Raw genomic sequence first — 18,683 nt, 5'->3', positions numbered from 1 at the left:
GTGCCCCCAGGGCCAGGCAGCACCCCAGGGTGCTGGGGAGCCCAAACCGCTCCTCCTCCGGGTAACAGTGATGCCCCAGTGATGCTGTCGGGGCAGTAATAAATCCCCACCTAAACAGGCGCTGTTATAAAAAGGCACAGGGGAGGGTGAGCGCGGAGCAGCCGGAGGAAGTGGCTGGAAAGAAATCTTATATCATCTCCAACTAGACGCCTCCCCGAGGGACGGAGGCGACGGCTCCCAGACCTAGCGCGGCGGAAAGAAATCCAGCTCTGTAAGGAAAACCGGCGAGGCCCCGGCGTGCTGCCCGCGCCGAGGCGGCAGCAGCAGCATCCTCCGAGCTGCCGCCTGCCTGGCACCCTAGCTCGCCCAGCGGGGCTGCTTCGGGGAGCACCGAGGGGGGGGTCCCCGCTCTGCAGCCCCTCTCCTTGCAAAAAGCTCGTGGCTGGATGCAAAGGGGGGTGGCCAAATCCTGCAGAGCGGCGGTGATTTGCACCAGCCGAGCATCCAGATTTTGGCTAAGGGCTAATTGTTGATGGCGGCTTTGCCATCGGCATCAGCGCGAGCCGGGCTGGGTGCCGCACACAGTGCACGGTCCGTATCTGCGCTGCCACTTGCGAGATGGAGCAGTGACATTTCTAGCCGCAGAGTGACATTTCTCAGTAAATAACTAGGAATCTTTCCCCTATTATTACACTGATTTAAAGACTTTTCTTTTTTTTTTATAAACAGCAGCTACAAAAAAATCCAGCTTGTGTTGACTCAGGGTCTGATAAGCTTTGGAGGATTTTTATAAGGTGAAGGACAGATGATCTGGATTCTGGAATTATCTTCTTTATTTCTGTACCCCCTCGCTCAGGACCGTGGGCACCCAGTGGGACGGGGGCGGGGGGTCTGGGCATCTATTGGCACCAGTCAAACCCAGCCTGGCTTTTTGGGGCTCGGTTGCAGAGGGGTGAAGGTTCCCCTGCGTGGCTGTGCAGGGCAATGGCCCCGGGCTGGCTCCGTCCCTCCTCGCCCCGGGCAGGGTGCTGGGCAGGGGCGCAGCTCCATCCATCAGCCCAGCCACAAGCGTCACCTATTTGCAACTGGTGGAGAAAGAAAAATAAACAAACCCCAAATCCTATTTTTTCTCTCTTTTTTTTTTTTCCCCTTCATTTTCCCCACAGGCGGTAAATAATAACAGGGAGAAAATGAAACTAGAAACACTGGAAACCCCGGGTGCCAACCTTTAAATGACATTGGGATACAACACTCTGGGCCTGCCTGAAATGTTTGAAACTTGCTTTGCTATTCTAGGGGATCCTGGCAGGTATTTCAGATCACAGGCTTTGCTATTTTGTTTTTGAAAAAAAAAAAATTACATATGAGTTTGCAAAATCAGAGGTGAATAGAAACATTTCATAAATGTCAACATCCCTTTCAGCGTGGCAAAGCCTGCAGCAAAACGCCATTGTACTCATGCATAGGAATTGGAAAGCGAGTGCAATATTAATTTTAATCATATGTATATATAACAGAGCAGAAAAAAAACCAGGCAAATAATTGTACTAACACCCAACAGACTGCTAGCAAATCTACGGAGAAGTCCAAGGCGGCAGCTAGCTAATTTAAAACCCAGATGGGAGAACGCGTTAAATGGGCATGTTAACAATAAAGAGAGGAATGGGAATCGGGAGGAGATGGCTGATGGAGCACGTCTTCTGCTCGACTTTGGGTCTGCTTTTGGGGTAAATCCTGCCCTGGGAGGGGTAAATCCAGCAGGAGAGGGATGGCACGGCCACGTTTCTCATCTCCGTGTGCATCAGTGCTCTGGGACATGCGATTCGGCCGGGGCCACCCCATGGTGGCCAATGCTGTCATATAGAAAGTTAGGAACATTTAGAAAAATAATAATACGATGGTTTAAGGGGGTGACCCCACCACCCCTCCCTGTTTCTCACTAATAGCCGCATTGCTTTTGGATGTGCTTTTCTGCACGGGGCTCAGGAGGTGCATACCAACCGGAACACGTGGGTTTACGCAGACAAATTATAAACCCCAGAAAATAAGGGATTACAAACCCTCCCTTGCCCATAACCAGTTAAAAGCATGCATGCCAGCTGTATCACAATTAAGCCCTGTCTTCTCCGGTGCCTCGCAGCTCGTAAGCTGCAGCATGGGGTTAAATACCGCAGCAGAGCTGGAGCAGAAACATGCCTCTTTCAGGTCTAAATAAAAGTATATAAAAGCTTGGATTTAAGCTTGTCCAGTTCTGCTGCAGGAAAAAAAAAAAGAGGAAAAGGCTCGAGCTGAGTGTTAACGTGTCGGTGGCTGCCTGACAGCAGCAGATTTGCAGCTGCCCAGAATAAATCCGACTTCGGAATAAATAAATAACAGCCAGCGCAGATGTACATACCCATGAAGTCAGGCCCTTGCTCTTTCCTGCCTCGCCGAGGGGCTCTGACAGCATCACCGTTGGGTGCATTGGTGGTGCGTAGGGCAGGAGCGATCCTACAGGCAGGGGGTGCAGGCAGGGATGCAGGCAGGCGGGGGAGGTGCTGGTTTGCTGCAGCTGGCTTTGTGCCTCAGTTTCCCCAAATAAAGTGGGGGTCTTGGCTGCTGCCCCGCTCTGCAGCAGGGTGTGCTGCCACGTTGGGGACCTTTGGGGGGGGGGGGGGCCTGAAATTCGGGGCTGGGGGTTTGTGCAGCCAGGTCCGCAGGCAGGGCAGGGGGAGCGATGATTGTGCTCTCCCAGCTGGGAGCAATTTTTTGCATCGGTTATTCTCAACAGTACTTGGCCCTTCTCTGTAGCGCTGTCGGCTCAGCAGCTCCCGGGGCTCGGGCCAGGTATGCAGCAAGGGCTGGGGGGGGCAGGCGGGATGCCTGGGTCCGGTATCACGGGGCTGCTGCAGCCCCCCGCTCCCGTCTGCAGATGTTCGGACCCAGCTCCCACTGATTAAAAAGAATATTAAAAAATCCCGGTTATTTTTATTGGCCTTGCAGTTGTCGAGCCTTTCGGGGAGCGTGTGCTGATGCATTTCTGTGTAACTGTAGGAAGGAAAAACTCCTGGGGAACTCGGGGTCCCGGGACCCCAGGGAGCCGGGGGCACTGACAAAGGCCGTGCCAAGGCCTTGCGGGTGGGCAGCCTGGGCGCTGTGCACAAGATGGCCCCGGGGCTCGCGCAGCTCCTGCACGGGCTGCAAAGCCCCTGAGGGTGCTGGGGTGGGGGGAGCCTGACAGCACCCTGTGCTGCAGCAGCGTCTTATGGGGGGGGTGTGTGTGCATGCGGGGGTGTGTGTGTGCATGTGTGTGTGCACGTGTGTGTGCATGCACTGTGCTGCCTGTGCCCACCCCACAGCCTGTCCTGAGCCCACCTTCTATGGCCCTGCCAGGGTGCATGGGGGGGCATATGCTGCAAAGCTGCTGGGCCCGGAGGGCTGGGCTGCCTTTCTCACCCCTGCACCCCCTGGCCCCCAGCACCCATCCCTGCTCCAACTGCCCCATTGCACCATCACTGCCCCCAGCACCCACCCCTGCCCCATTGCACCCCCAGCACCCACCCCTGCCCCGCTGCACCCCCAGTTCCCCCCAGCACCCACCCCTGCTCCATTGCACCCCCAGCACCCACCCCTGCCCCACCGCACCCCCAGTTCCCCCCAGCACCCATCCCTGCCCCATTGCACCCCCAGCACCCACCCATGCCCCACTGCACCCCCAATTCCCCCCAGCACCCACACCTGCCCCGCTGCACCCCCAGTTCCCCCCAGCACCCATCCCTGCCCCATTGCACCCCCAGCACTCACCCCTGCCCCGCTGCACCCCTAGTTCCCCACAGCACCCATCCCTGCCCCATTGCACCCCCAGCACCCACCCCTGCCCCACTGCACCCCCAGTTCCCCTCAGCACCCATCCCTGCCCCATTGCACCCCCAGCACCCACCCCCGCCCCACTGCACCCCCAGCACCCACCCCTGCCCCACTGCACCCCCAGCACCCACCCGTGTCCCCCCCCACCTCCGCTCCGCCCCCGCCGGGAGCGCGCGCCCCCGCCTGGCGGCCCGGCGCAGCGCGGCGGCAGGTGGAGTCGCGGTTGCCATGGCGACCGCGCCCCTATCAGGGCGGGCGCGCGGGGCCGGCGGCGGCCGCAGCGGCGGGAGGTGGCGGCTCCGCTCCGCGCCGCGCGCAGCGGCCCCGGCCCCGCCCGCGCCCCCCGCCCCCCCCTCCCCCCCCCCGCCTTCCCCTGGCCCGCGCTGCCGAGCGGAGCCGAACCGAGCCGAGCGGAGCCGAGCCGAGCCGAGCGGCCGCGCCGAGCGGGGCTCGTCGGCGCTGCGGATCCCGGGCCGGGCTCACCTGCCGCAGGTACCGGGGCGAGGGGAGTCCGGCGGGGCGGAGCGGGGCGCATCCCTCCGCGGGGTGCGGGTCCGGTGTCGCGGTCCCTTCCTGTATCCCGGTGTCCGCCTCTCCCTACTGCAGTCCCCCGACCTCCCCTTCCCCAGACATCCTGGTGTTCCCCCCCACCCCAGCATCCCCCCTCCTCAAACGTCCCCGTCCCCCCGGCCCCGGGATCCCGGTCCCCCTCTCCCACCCCCATCACCAGCCGATGCCCCGATCGTGCCCTTCCCCTGGCCGCGGGGCTCAGCCCCAGCTCAGCCCCTTTCCCTCCGGCTCCCCTACGTTCCCCTTTCCTGGGAGTCCCCCCACTCCCAGGCTCGCAGCAGGGAGGGGGTGGCTGCTTGTGGGTGCCATCGTCCCTGCGTTGCCCTTTGGTGCAGCACCTGGGGGGGGGGGGCTCACCTTCCTCCCCCCGGGTGCACACGGGGCCGTGCAAAGCCCCCGGCGATGCCCGTGCCAACCCCTCTGTGCAGCCCCCATCTTGCCAGGGCACCCCCGCATTGTCACCCGTGTCCCTGTCCCTCTGCAGGGGACACTGCTCCCCTCTGCTCTTCTTGGGCTGCGGTGCGGGCAGCCGGAGAGGGGCAGATGGTGGCCTGGGCACGCAGCATCCCTGCGCCATGCGGGGGCTTGTCTCGCCTCCAGCTCGCTTGGCCGAGCATCCTGCCCGCGGGGGACCTGCCGGCACCCGGGTGCGTACCCAACCCGGCTGGGGAGCAGGACCTCCATGACGGGAGGAGCAGCTTGACAGCATCTCGCCCCAGCCCCCCGAGAGGCGGTGGAGCTGGGCACACGGAGAGGTGCCCGTGGCCTTGGCGTGAGGTTGGCATCATCTTGTCCTCATGGGGTGCCTGGCCGGGCTGGGGGTGCCCCCGCACAGGCAGGGCATGGGGTACCTGGACACTTTGTTTTTGCAAAACCAGTGGTGATGGTGGCTTGCGAACGCTGCCCGAAGTGAACCGGTTGGCGGGAGCTTGCTGGGGAAGTGGGAGCGAGAAGCGGGGCCCTTCGTTGCTCTTCCCGGGGTCTGATCTTGGTCTCCAGAGGTGGAGTGCGTTGTGAACCGTTGCAAACTGCTGTAATGGTGGAGGAGAGCGTGCGTGGCTGTCAGGAGTAACATGAACGAGCATGTGTGTGTGTGTCCCTATGACTGCAGCCAGAGCTGTCTCTATTGATTCTCTTATTTTTCTCCTACTGGGAGCAATTCCTGGCTGATTAAAAGAGACCAGGCCCACGGTTTGGCTGGGAATCAGGTCCCTGGGAGCTGGGAGTCTGTGGGTCACCCCACTTCTCCTTGGGCTTTATGCACGGAGCAGGGAGGAAGCAGATCTCGAAGTGCCTGAGAAGTGGGTAATAAATACGGCCGCGTTGGTGACAGCGATGGCAGCCCTGGGGAGGGCATTAATGAGCCCAAAGTATAGTCTGGCAAGGAGATACCCAGTGGACGCCCATCAGGAATTGGATCCAACCCCATCCCAGCAGCAGATGGGATGTGCCTGGCACGCTCGGGCTCCCAGCACTCCCCCGTTCCTCACCGCGGTTCAGGGGAGCGCGGTGCCGGCTCTGCCATCGGGGCCGCCCGCCTCTCCGGCACACACGGATGCGACGACGTGAACGTGTGCATCCGTCCCTGCCCCGCCGCCCAAAGTTTCTTGCTGTTCCTAACCCAAATTTGGCTCCTTCTGCCAGCGGCCTCGGGGGTCCTTGTGAGAGGGCCTCGGGCTGCTGCCTCCCCCGGCGTCACGGCACTGGGCTGGTGCTGAGCAGGGTTAGGAGAGAGAACGCCAAAAAGCTGCAGCAGCCAGAAAGGCAGCTCTTCTGTCCCCGCTGCTAATGCAGACCTGGCTCCAGTGGTGCTGGCAGCGTTAGGCAGGGAGCAGAGACGAACAGGTCGGTCTCCATCAGCGGCTTGCGTGTCGGTGCCCTCTGCCTCTGTCCCCTCAGCTTTGCTGCTGGGTGGGCAGGGGGGGGCAGCACCCTCCGCTGCACCCTGCAGTGCTGGTACCCCCCAGGGACCCTGCGGTGGGAGGCAGGGCTCGCGGCACGGCGGGTTGCAGTGCTGAAAGATCTGCAGGTCCTAGGGGTCCAGGGGACCCTGCGGAGGATCCGGCCCTCCTCGCCCTTGGTGTGGGGTTTCTCGGGATTTGCCTGCAGGGATGAGCTTCCCTGGGTTTGGGGGCACCTGATGGAGGGTGGAGGTCACCCCCAGAGCTTTCGGGGGTCGGACCCTGGTGCTGTCCCTGGCAGGTCCCTGGCCGTGTGCAGTGGGGAGCGGATGGATGCTTGCTGCCTGCTTGCTGCCTGCTTGCTGCCGAGTTTACCTTGCACGTCCCTATTGTGTTGGTCCACCTACGCCGTGCTGTTGCCATAGCTACTCTGCAATCTGATCTGCCCAACTTCTGCCTGGTTTCCCTGCCTTCCCCCCAAAACCTTTGGCCCTGCTCCCTGGCCACCCTCCCCATGCCCCAGGAGCAGGAAGGAGGGTGGAGGAGACCCCCTGTGCTGGGGTGCACGGCTGCTGCCTGCTTCTGCTGGCGCAGGGGCCGGGTAGCGATGGGGCAGAGACACCCCCCCCCCCATTATGAGCAGGCTGGGGATGTGCTGAGCACCAAGCCCAAGCCCCAGGGAACCTGCAGCACAAGAGGGGTCCCTGACCTTGAACGTGGAGGCCACAGAAGGGAGATTTTAAAGCACAAGCAGGCAGTTGCATGGCTGATCCTCAGCAGAGCATTTGCCTTGATGCATCGCTACTTGGGGGTGCATTGCTATAAACAGACGTTGCTGATTTGCTTTGTATGGGCATCAGGAAAGGAGGGGGCTTGAGTAAGGGTCAGGAGTGCAAATCCACTGATGTCCAAAGGTGTTTGTGCTCTAATATCACCTGGGCTGCCTCGGAGACACTGCGTTGTAGGTCAAGGCTATAATTGCTGCTGGAGAGCTGATGAACCTCTCTCGGAGAGGAGGCTGGTGCGTTGGCAGACGGAGGGACGGTGCGGTCCTGCAGGCAAACTTTGAGCAGTGCAGCCGGGCCGGGGGTCTGTCGGTGATGCCTGCCATCAGGTCGCTGTGACAACCTGCTAAGGCATCTCTGATGACATCTCTCAATGGCCATCAGAGCCTCTTTGGGCTGGGGACTGGAGAGAGGTGTAGTAAAATCCGTCTCTGCCTAAAGATGCCTGTGCCTGAAAGAGGAGCGCGAAGCAAGCGTCTTGGTGCTCTTTTCGTGGTGGGGTCTGGGTTGGGTGACTCACCGAGGCCCCTTAGGAGCCCAGGTCTGATGGGATCTAGCCCCAGCGCTCCTGCATCCCGTCTTGTCTCGCGCTGGTCTCTCTCCTGCGTGCTGGGATGCTCAGGTTTGAGAGGTCCTTTTGCAGTAATTGTGAGACCTCAGATGACAATATCTGCAACGCACAGTGTCGGTGTCGCTCTTCACTCCAGCTGGTTACTGTTTGCATTCGAGACTATCTTGTCATTTTGCTGTTTTCACGTTAATTCAGTTTCTCTTGTGCTGAAAAGCATTAAAAAACTTTATTAAGGAGAAACATAATAAATTCACTTTACTGTTATTTTTCAAGGAGATTTTTGTTTGTCAAGACATTGTGCCTGAGGGGGACTCTATCAGAAACTGGAACTCCTGAAAATGAGTTAATTAAAAAGCCAATGAAACTGCCTCTGTCCCTCCCTTTGGTGGAGCGTGCTGGGGATGCTGCTGCTGTCCATTTTAGAGGGACGCATTCGGTCCTGCCTTGTTCGTCACTAAGAGATTTGTGTTATAATTGCTAACCAGAGGAAGTCTGCCTTGGTCAAGGCAGTGACTCACTTGGATTTCATTTACCTCCTGGTCTTCTGGGATGATCACAAAGACTTTTTTTTTTTTTTAACTCCAAAATGTTCTTCACTACACTCCCCCAGCGCTGGTTTTCCTCTCTTCTGCAGCGTGCATGTGTGTGTATGCGGGTGCATCTCTCTGAGCATTTGTGTGTGCATGGGTTCCCTCACGGCCATGGGTTCACAGGAGCATCTCAACCCCCATTTTGCACTTGCACGTGTGCTCCAGCTCCTAAGCGCACGCCTGTGCACACGCGTGCACATGTCTGTGCTTTGGGGGGGCCCCCAGTCCTAGTTAGTCCATCATTTTGCAGCATCATGGTCATGACTTTCATTGTAATTATAATCTCAGCCTTTGTAATTCTTCATACCTTCTGCACAGCTCTGCTGCAAGCGAGCTGCCTGTTTTATCGGTTGTAACAAGGCTGTCGCTTCAAATCCTCTCTCAGACCATTATCTCCCTTTGATGCTTTTGAAGAGCCAGCGATATGTTAATTCTACCTTGGCCCTCTCCTCTTCCCTTCTCTTTGTACAAATCCACCCTTGCCAGCCTGGCCTGCTGCCGTGGTGCTCGCAGGGGAGCTCGGGCTGTCCCTGCTCCATCCCCTGGCTTTGGGGGGCTGTCCCTGCTCCGTCCCCCGGCTTTGGGGGAGCTGGTGGGAGGTGGCTGCATTTAAGGCTGTGGCTGCTTGTGCTGTCCTGGTCCCCTGTGACTGCCATCTCCTTGGGTACAGCCTGTGCCCGGAGCGGGGTACCTGTGCCGGGGGAACGTGTCCTCTTTGCTTTGGGAGATTTGGGGGGGGTGGAGGATGAGCAAAAGGCAAGGACGGGCTGGGCAAAGCGCCGGTGCGGCAGCAGTGCCTGCAAGGACAGATGGAGCCCCCGAAAGGTCTGCGTGATGGTGTCCATCGCTCACTTGGCCCTGGCAGGCAGCACCAGATTGTCAGCCCTGGACAGCCCTGCCTCTTGGCAGGGTACAGGCAGGGCAGGCAGCACATCCCCTATCCCCCATCCAGCCCATAGCCTGGCCAGCAGCAGCAGCCCCGCTGCAGGCAGAGCTCTGCTTGGGGGGGGTCCCGCACCGCTCCTGGGGCTGCCAGCGAAGGGGCTTTTCTGGGGCCGGATCCAGGGACCTGGGAGAGGGTGGGTGCCATGCCATGCTGTCCTGGTGCGTGCTCCGGGTCATGCTAACCAGCCCAAATCGCTTCCAGAATATTCTTGATTCCCTCCCATGGCACTTGGGGTTCAGACAAGCTCATCACCGGTTTGATGTGGAGTGGCTGTGTGCGATGGGGATGTAATTTATGGACTTTGTGATAAGCCTGTCCAGTCATCCTAAAATAATAAATAAAATACATACCAAGGGCTGGCACGAGATAGGATCAGTAATATCAGGGTCTGAGGAAAATTGCTGAGACTCTTCAACAGCAAAATAAAGAGCATGGAGGGGGAAAAAAAAAGTCGCAGGAGGAAAAAGTCAGGAGCATCGCCTCCCGCCACAGACTGGGTCGGGGCCCTTTGGGGACTGGGACAGAGTGGTTTGGCCACAACTCTTCCCAGCAGTGCTTGGGAGTATTTGGCTGAAATATCCGATCCCATTGTGGAGGCCCATTGCAGCCGTTGAAAGCACAAAGGAGTTAAGAGCGGGGTGAGCATCCCCTCGGTGGGAAGGCAGCATATCCATGCCTCCAGGGACTGGGCATCTCTGGTGCTGCCCTCCCCGGGTGGGGGGACCCCTCCCCGGGGGGGGGGGGGGTCTCTTGCCCCCTTCCTTGCCTGGGTGTATTGGTGGTGAGGTGAGGAGAACTAGCTGCTAGAGGGGGCGAGTCTGGCAAGGGAAGGGGATGAAGGATTTACTCCTGTCCATTTGAAATCGGCTGTGATTTATTAAGTGTCCCTCGCACAGCCTTTCCTGGCAGGCGGCATCTGAATCTGGCCTTGGGGAGTTTGGATGAGGGCTGCCGAGCAGAAGCACGGTTACAAAACTTGCTGCCTTGCACAGCTTAACTCGAGACGTTTCCGAATCAAGGCACGGCATGTCAAACCCTTCAGGAGCTGATGCAATCCTGCTCACCTCCTGGAGACAGCGAGATGGGCTGTTGTTTCCCGCAGCTCCTCTAGCCGAAGAGGAGCACGCTGCCGGGCGTGCAGCCGCAGCAGCCTGAGCTTCTACCCAGGGTCAGATGCTTTGGCTTGACACATGGCAGTGCTGCAATTTGGGCTTTGCTCCTGTGCATGGCCGGGCAGGTACCGGTGCTGCCAGCCTTGCATTGTGCCCAGCATCTTGCACCGGGAGCTGAGGCTGCAAAGAGCTGCTGGGGCAGCTGGCGTGTTAATTGCTAGACAGGATGAATGGCTTCGTTTAGTACCGAAAGGCATTCTGAGGCGGTTTCTCACTTTCAAGCTCCTGGTGTTTTGGAAAAGCTTTATGTGCCCAGGATAGGCTTGGATCCTGCTGGTTGTTATCTAATAGTGCCTGGTAATCACGGCTCTGGAATGCTATTTCTGGTTCTGCCTCTGAGTCACGGTGTGCCCTTGGAAAAGACCTTTGTGCCTTGAGGCTTGTCTGCATGAGCACATTGCACTCGTTTGACTTAAATCACTTTTAAAACAGTTTTGGTTTGGTTGGGGCAGAACTTGGTTTGAGTGTACTGATGTCTTATGGCCTATTAATGCAAACTGCCTCTGTGTCAGTCTTGAATTGGAATAAGAGTGTCCTGCTGATGCTTGAGATGAGTCTAACAAGTGAATTTGTGTTTATACACATAGACTAGACCTCTGTTTACCTTGTCAGCACAAGCGTTAATACGCCAGCAGCAAATCTGCTACTGGATTGTTGCAGTCCTTGGATAAATGCTCCGTGATGGTCTAACGTTATTGCAACTTCTTCCTCTGCTCCCAGAGCACTGCGATAGGAGACTCCTTGGCAGCCACCCGGCATTACAGGGACGGGAGGGGACTGGGAGCTTGGTGCGGGAGCTTGCTTCCTATTTAAAATAATAATAATAATAATAATAATTTTAAAAAATCATCCTCTAAGTAGCAAACTAGGTTTGCAGCCTCGGTGATTGCGGTGGGAAAATAAATGCCGTAAAAAAGCAAGGCGATAGGTGGGTGTGAGAGGGGAGAAAAGAGCAGTCAAGAACTTTGATCCCAATAAAAAGACCATTGGGACAAAACCTGTTCTGCACCCATTTCTCCCACCCCACCCATTATCTGCACGTCTCGGTGATGTCAAAATGCTTCCCCTTCCAGCAAGGTGGATCACACTTCTTGTCACTAGGTCTAACTTCCCTCCTGCTGGGTACACTGCCTCCCCCAGCACGGGCTCAGGGTACCGCTGGAGCCGGGGTGCTGCTGCCCGGGCTGGGCTGTGCGGGCGTTAGGGGCCCAGCCCCGGGGCGGGATGAAGCTGCTTGCGATGCTGCTGTGCCAAGTGCATGCCCTGCTCTGAAGTGCTTCGCTTCGCCCGCAGCAGCGGGGAGCTCGCCTGTCCCCGTCCGGTGGCACGGTGTGCTGGGGATGCTCGGCCCTGGTGTGGTCTTGGTCCCGGCGTTGTCCTCTGAGGACTTGCTGGGCTCCTGCAGCCCCGTCCTGGCTGTGCGAGCACGGTGCTGCCCTGGGAGGGGGTCCCGAGTCTCTCACCCACGCGCTGCTCCGTTGCTCGACGGTGGGTATTGCAGTGAGCCGCAGCTCCGAGCATCCTCGAGACTTTCGGTGCAGTCTCCCACTGGTGATTATCAGTGGGTGGCTTGGGAGAAGAAAGCTCCCGAGCTCTCCAGCTTGCTGGGCTGTAAGCAATGCCAGCTCCTGTCATTCGCTGTAGCACATTGGCTTGACACCGGTGGAAACGCTGCGAAGAAGCAACAGAGGGAGGTAGCAGGAGCAAAGAGGGGGGATTGGAAGATCCCTTTAAAAATGAAAATTATTCTGGCTTCCAGCACCGACTCCCAGGGCAGCAGCCTGACCAGCACGTGCCAGGATGGTGTGGGCATACCGGTGACTCCAGTAGTGATGCTGGGCTGCCGTCCTGCTCCCCTCCTTTGCTCTGCTCCAGTTACCTTGCACCCCGGTCTGCATTCAATACCCATCGCCGTTCCTGCCTGCTTGCATGATCCTGCTTCCCCTTTGCCAGCCCTTAGCAGCATGAAACTTAAGCAACCCGTTGGGAGGGGACCTTAAGCAGAAACGAGAGCAGGTTTAATGTCGCAGTTTAAAGTCAACAATTCTCAAAAGGAAAACAAAAGTCAAACCAGAATCTTAATGGTATTTTTTGTTTTCTTTTGTTTTGTTGTTTTATTTTCTGTTAGCAACCCAACTACTGGAGCTTTAAGGTCAGTATTTCTGATTTTTCATGCCTCTGTTTGAAATGCATGCACTTTTCCACCCTTGCCTCATCTCTGTGTCTGTGTAGGGGGGTGGGAGCTTGGGTTTTTTGTTGAGGATTCCTGTGCCAAAGTAGTTTGTTCTCAGCTCAGCAGCAGTTTAAGCCCGTGAGAAGGATCTTAGGCGTTTGGGTCGAGTTGTCGTGCAGATACAAACCTGTTGTCTGAGAGGGATGAATCTGTGTCCTGCCCTCATTTAGACCACTATCACCCCACAGTCAAATCCTGCTGCTTTAGAGTTATTTCATTGCAGCAGAGACCTTAATTCTGGGAAAAGGAGAGAAAAGAGCCTGTTCTGGATGGGCTCCGAGGTCAACCTGCAGAGGTCCATCCAGGTGCCTGCTCCCAGGCAAAGATACAAGGGTTGCTCTGATTTCCAGCCTCCTCGTCGGAGGAGGAGGAGAGCTGCCGAGCAGAGCCCGTCCCTCCCGTCGGTGGCCCTGCCGAGTGCTGGGACCTGCCGTGCTTCCCATCTCACGGTGTGTTTTGGTCACTTATCTGCACTTGACCGTTTGCCCAGCACCACTTCTGCCTTCGGGCTCCTCATCTCCCTCTCCTGAGCCCCTCGTTCCCCGGAGAGCCCAGGCTGAGCCCACGCTGATGGGCAGGAGACGAGCTCAGGGGTCTCGGGATGGAGGGTGCTGGTGGGTGCTGGCGTGCTGCTCCCTAAAGCTGGGCTGTGCCTGCACCTTGCAGGAGGTGGGGTTGGTGGAGAGGGAGGAGGAACGGGCTTTCCAATGCAAATGCCATGCCGGATCCCAGAGACCGGTTTGTGTTTGGCGTGTCGAGGGATCTCTAGATCAGACAGCAAAGTTATTTGTTCGGCTGGTGGTGTCGAGCCCCACGGGAAGGGAAGGGGCAGCTCTGTCCTGCGTTGGCCATCGCATCTCTGTCTCCATCCTCTGCTCTGTCGCTTGGGCGTTACGGTACCGGCCTGTTCGTCAGGAGGCTGCTGCAGGAGCGGCAGAATGGAGAAATCATTAGTGTTTGCTTTATTGCACCGGGATCTTTGTGCCTAAACCCACCTCTTCCAGGCTACACAAAGGGGACCCTGACGGGAGTCTCCTGGCAGCGCCGAGGGTCTGTGCCTGCCTGGTGATTCCTGCCAGCACCTTGCAAACAGTTGCCCTATTGTCTGGCAGGGTGAAGTACGCATGTCATCGCAACTCCCCTTCCTCCCTCCTCCTCGCCCAGGGATGCGGTGGCAACACTTCAAGGTCAGGCGTGTTGCTGGATGACCTTGGCGTATTGTCCCCGGTGGGTTTGCTCTTCCTGTGGAAAAAACAGGCGCTTTCCTTGGTTGGCAGCGGAGAGCGGAGGAGTCGTAAAATGCATAATATGTGCACTTGTTCCGAGTTTTCATTCTTGAAGTACTTGCAGCGTAAAATGCGTGCGAGCAGTGGCTCCCTGAATAGTCAGCTGTCTGAGTTCTCACCGGCCGGTTTTGGCCACGTGCTCTCGGGGACATTCCTGGGACGGGGCGGGGAAGGCACAAAAGCCTCAATTCTGCTCCCCCCCCCATTTTTTGTGAGTAAGAAATAAAATGGGGACGAACTTTAGGAGTCCACCCACCCCAGAGAGGTCCTCCTCGGCAGCGGCTGGGGGTTTCCAGCCACAGAGGGTGCGTTTTCTATAACTACATATTTTTCCACCCGAGCCTGGAAGTACTTTGCATTGCAAGCGGAGCATCTTCCCCGGCTGTGTGTGCTGTGGAAATGCGTTAGGGGTTAAATCCCCCTCCACTTCCCGGCCGAGGGAGGCCCCCAGCTGCCTGACCCCGCTACCAAGTGGGGCATGAGCCAGAGGCAGCTGGGGATGGCTTGTCACCGGGAGAGCCCTGTGGGGAGGCTGATCCCAGCAAGCAGATGCTGGGGGCTTCCTCGAGGCCACCGCAGCCACCTGCGTCCCCTGGGGTCTTCTGTAGCTGCAGGCTTGGCCTTCAGCTGGGAAAGCTGCCTCCCACCCCCCTGCTCTCTCCCCAAAATAAAACTTCCATGACCCTTTAGGTTCCCTGTGCGTGTCCAGCTGCCACCCTCTGCTGCTGGGGGGTGCAGAGCCAGCCCTTCTCCGTCCCTCGGCCAAAAAGGGGGGGCTGCAGCCAGAGCCCCAGTTGATGGGGGACAGAGGGGATCGGATGGTGGGAAGGGCTGTGCCAAATTCCCAGGGACACCCAGGGACGTGGTGTGCTGCTGCTGCTGCTGCTGCTGCTGCTGCTGACGGGTGCGCAGGGCAGGACCTGCTCTCCTCCTGCCCTGGCATCCCCCATCTGCCTGGGGAGAGGCAATGGCAGGTGCTGGCTGCGATTTGGGGCTCTCCAGGCGTGGGCTTTGGGGGAAGGGGGGCCCTGCATTGCTGTGTTTGTCGGCCGCAGTGCTGCAGATGAGCAGACGCTCTTGTATGTCGGTGGCGGTGCCGTCATTGCGGAGAGGGGTCCAGGAGATTCCGCTGCCCCCAGCCGTTTCATCCTCCGCATCCCCTCGTGTCTGCGGGTCCTGCCGCTGCCCTCTGCCCTGCTCCGTCCTCCTTCCCCGTGCCCCAGCACATCCCTGGGATTTCTGCACTCGCTTCTAGATTGAGCCAGCCCCGCTCGTCTCACGAATGTCCCTTCCCGCCAGCTGGGTTGGGCTGTGTGCTCGCACGGAGCCATCGATCCAGCCGCTCCGTGACCATTGTCATGCTGCTGCTGGTCCCCGAGTCCCCAGGCAGATGCCCAAGTCCCTCGGCCGGGACAGCCTGGTACCCACCCACCTTTCCATCACCTAAACCGCATCCCAGCTCATAGCCACCATCCCTGCTGTTTTGGGGTTACTCAAAACCATGTTACTCAAAACCATGTTCTGGGTGTCAGCCTTTCCTGGGCAGGAGCATCTCAGCCCCATGGTTTGCAGGGATCGGGGGCTCCAGGGACCCCTCGCTGGATCTGGCCTGGGGGAAAATCCCTCCCCAGGGACGCAGTGGGGAGGGGGCTTCGCTGCGGAGAGTGCCGAGGCAGTACCGAGGGCTGGGGGCTCCCGCTGTGCTAACGCAGGGGGTGGGCTGGCTCCTTGATGTCACTTGTGGGCTTGGAGGAGGAACGGGAACAACCGAAGGCAGAGCCTCAGAAGAGCTCCTTTGGTGCCAGAACTTTAAAAGAACATCAAAGGGACTAAAGCAAAAGCTAGGGGGAAACAAATGACTAGGATGTGGAAGGGAGAAATGAGGGGGGACAGGACACATTTGTCTTTAAAACAAGTGTCTGGGGCTGGGTCACCCACGTTGTGCTGTAACTGCACAGCTCCTGCTCCAGCAGCAGTCGATGGCTTGATCAGGGCTTCGGGCTGCGGCTCCGCTTCCTCCGCCCCGGCAGGGCTGCGGCAGCATGGCCAGGGCACGGGGCTTCCCAGGAGCCCCTCGTCTCGTTAGCGGGAGCCATTTCCATCTCACCGGCAGGCCGGGGACTTAAGGCGTTTGCCCAGCCGGTATTATAGGCAGGCAGCGGTATTTACTTGCAGGAGACGAGCAAATACCAGGCAGGCTTAGCTCCTGTAATCCTGCCGCTCCTGCACCAGCCCTCCTCCCCATCCTCTCCCGGTGGCCTTGGCATCCGCTGCGCTCCTCGGGGACCAGTGTTTACTGCGTAATATTTTATTGCTTGCAGGAGGAGGGCATTGGGGTGTACCCAGGAGGGGAGAGCAGCCGCTGAGTACCTGCTCCCACCTCCTCCTTGCTCTCTGCTTTTGGGGCACTTGCTGGTTTTCTGACCTGTTCACGGGAGCTGCTCAGTTATCTGTTGATCCTGGGTGTTGTTGCTATTTATTCTCGCAGCAGGGATGAGAGTAGCGTCCTTAAGTGTAGGAATGGGGAAACTGAGGCACGGTGGGACTAGGTGACTTGTTTGAGAGTACCCAGGGGAGATGCATCAGCACGACCTGCAGCCATGTCTGGGCCCGTGTCCCACATTCGGGGCTGTTTACCTACAGCTGTTGCTGAAGTTGGGTTTTGGGTTTTTTTGTTGTTGTTGTACTTCTAACCAGCCCCTCCGAGCCTTTTTCCCAAGAGGCCCCCGCACATGTTAACCAGAGCCCGGCCTCCCCGTATCCAGCTGTTAAAGCAAATCATGCCTCAGATGCCAAAGAGCTGAGCTTTGTCACCTGTCACTGTGAAGTCCCTGTCACTAATGCTGCTAACCCGAGTGTCCCCGCCGATTTGCAGCCTGTACCGGCTCCCCTCCCTCGGTGGCTGCAGCCCTGCGACCCCCGGCAAGGGCTTGTTCCTTCTCCCCCCCCATCCCCTTTCTGCTGCTTTCTCACACTTGGCTTTGCTTCCTATCCACCAGCATCCCTGAAGGATGCAGTAATTTGCTTATTTTTGGAAGATGCTGTCACACAAGGCAGTGTTGCCAGAGAGCGGGGACTGAACGCGGCCGTCGCTCAGCCCCAGCGAGGAAGGGGATGGCTGGGGTGAACGTCCGTGCGGGGTCGAGGTGGCAGGGATGGAGGCAGGACTGGCACCCTCACCCCCAAAACTATCTCCTGCCTCATACCCCTCCATAATCCATCTCCTGGGACCGCCTCAGCCTCAGGGAGGGTGCCGGATCCGGCCTATTTCTGGACCTCCCCCCTGTCCATTTGTCCAGGGTCTCACGGCAGGCACGCTTCTCTCCCCACGGATGCCAGGCTGGACATGCCTGGTCGAGGCATGGGGAAAACAACTCCAGGAACAAAAGGCTGGCTGCCTTTGCTGGGAGGTTAATGATTACCCTCCCTGCAGGAGCCAAGGTTGCACCCACGGCGTGTCCCCTCACCCATGGGTGATCCCAGCTCCAGCCCTGCCCTGGGTGCCACTGCTAGCGGTGAGACTGCTCCACCCCTGCGCTTTTGGGAAGAAAACGGAGTGTTTTGGGGACTGAACGCAGAGTCCTCAGCATGGCTGGACTCGTGGTGCGGTGCAGCAGGGACAGCCCTTGGAGCTGCCTACTGCCATGCAGGCATCCCGATCCGCTCACGCCGGGCAGGTGCTGCCGACAACGCCGCTGATGCCGACCCCACCGCTGCCGACCCTGCCGCCCGTGCCTGGAGAGGGGCCGAGAGGGACCGCCACCGTGGCGGGCAACCAGCAGCCGTCAATATTCATGAGGCTGCAGAGGATCCAGGCTTTTAAATATTCATCAGGCAGGCGAAGGTGGGAGGCTGTTGGTGCCAGCAGGAAGGGGAAAAAATGCAGAGAGGGGGCAAGCAGCCACCCATGTCCCCCGCAGAGCCGGCCGGGCCATGTCCAAGGGCAAAAGGGTGTTTTCTGCTTGGAAAAATGACATCCGAGTGTCAGGCTCCTGCTGATCGCCTTCAGAAGGCTGGGCAGCTCGTGTGCTTTGCAGGGCAGGCACGACGGATGCTGGTGTCACGGAGATGCTTGCTGTAGGGGTACCCTGTTTCACCCATGCGTGGGGCCCATCGCAGGGTAGCGAGCTCCTGCCCGGCTCCCGCTCACATCTGGCTGCCGGTAGCAGGCTGTGCACATCTGGAGGGGAAGGCCCCTTTCTTTAGTCAAGGGGTCCGGTTTAAAAAACTAATCCGATTTTAACGCTAATCCTGTTAACATTGAGATCAGGATTAATTCTGGGTTAATCGGGATAATCCTGACAAAATGTTGAGCATTAGACATTGGATGAATTATTGCTGCCGTGAGCGGTACGCTTGTAATTTGGCGGCAAGATCCAGGCGGGGTGAGAGGGGTGGGGGCCGGTGGAGGGGGATGGAGAGGCCACAACCCCCTTGGATGGGGGAGACTCGTCGTATATCCCTTTGTATGATGCTCAGAGCGCACCCTGGGCCTCTCATTTCTTCTACCTTTGCTGCTGCAGCCCCAGTTACCTCCAGTTTTTCCTCCTTTTCTTCCCAGCTGGGCATCTCCTGGCTCTTCCATCTCAGGAGGCAGGAGCTGGGCTGCTGGAAGTCCCTCCCTGCATGGAGGCTTTGCTGAAGTTCAGCGCTCCTGGCTGGTGGAGCTGGTGTGAAACGCTGCACAAGGATGCAGAGGGGTTCAGTTGCATCCGCTCGGCCCCTGCTCGCTGGGATCAAGCGCCTGAGCTGGGACGTGCGGGAGGAGGGTGGCACCACAGCC

The 18,683-nt window shown here is 58.5% G+C and overlaps 1 protein-coding gene across 1 annotated transcript in view; it reads left to right on the top strand.

Moving 5' to 3' along the window:
• Positions 1 to 18,683, top strand: part of SRCIN1 (SRC kinase signaling inhibitor 1) — a 57,377-nt gene that overhangs the window by 12,462 nt on the left and 26,232 nt on the right. Inside the window, 1 exon segment of the mRNA XM_050911941.1 lies at positions 12,510 to 12,533. Within this exon segment, the coding sequence (XP_050767898.1) occupies positions 12,510 to 12,533 (24 nt within the window).

This window comes from Gymnogyps californianus, chromosome 28 (genome assembly GCF_018139145.2).
Source record: "Gymnogyps californianus isolate 813 chromosome 28, ASM1813914v2, whole genome shotgun sequence".
NCBI lineage: Eukaryota > Metazoa > Chordata > Aves > Accipitriformes > Cathartidae > Gymnogyps > Gymnogyps californianus.
The sequence above is the reverse complement of the archived record's forward strand: the minus strand, read 5'-3'. Positions and strand labels throughout refer to the sequence as shown.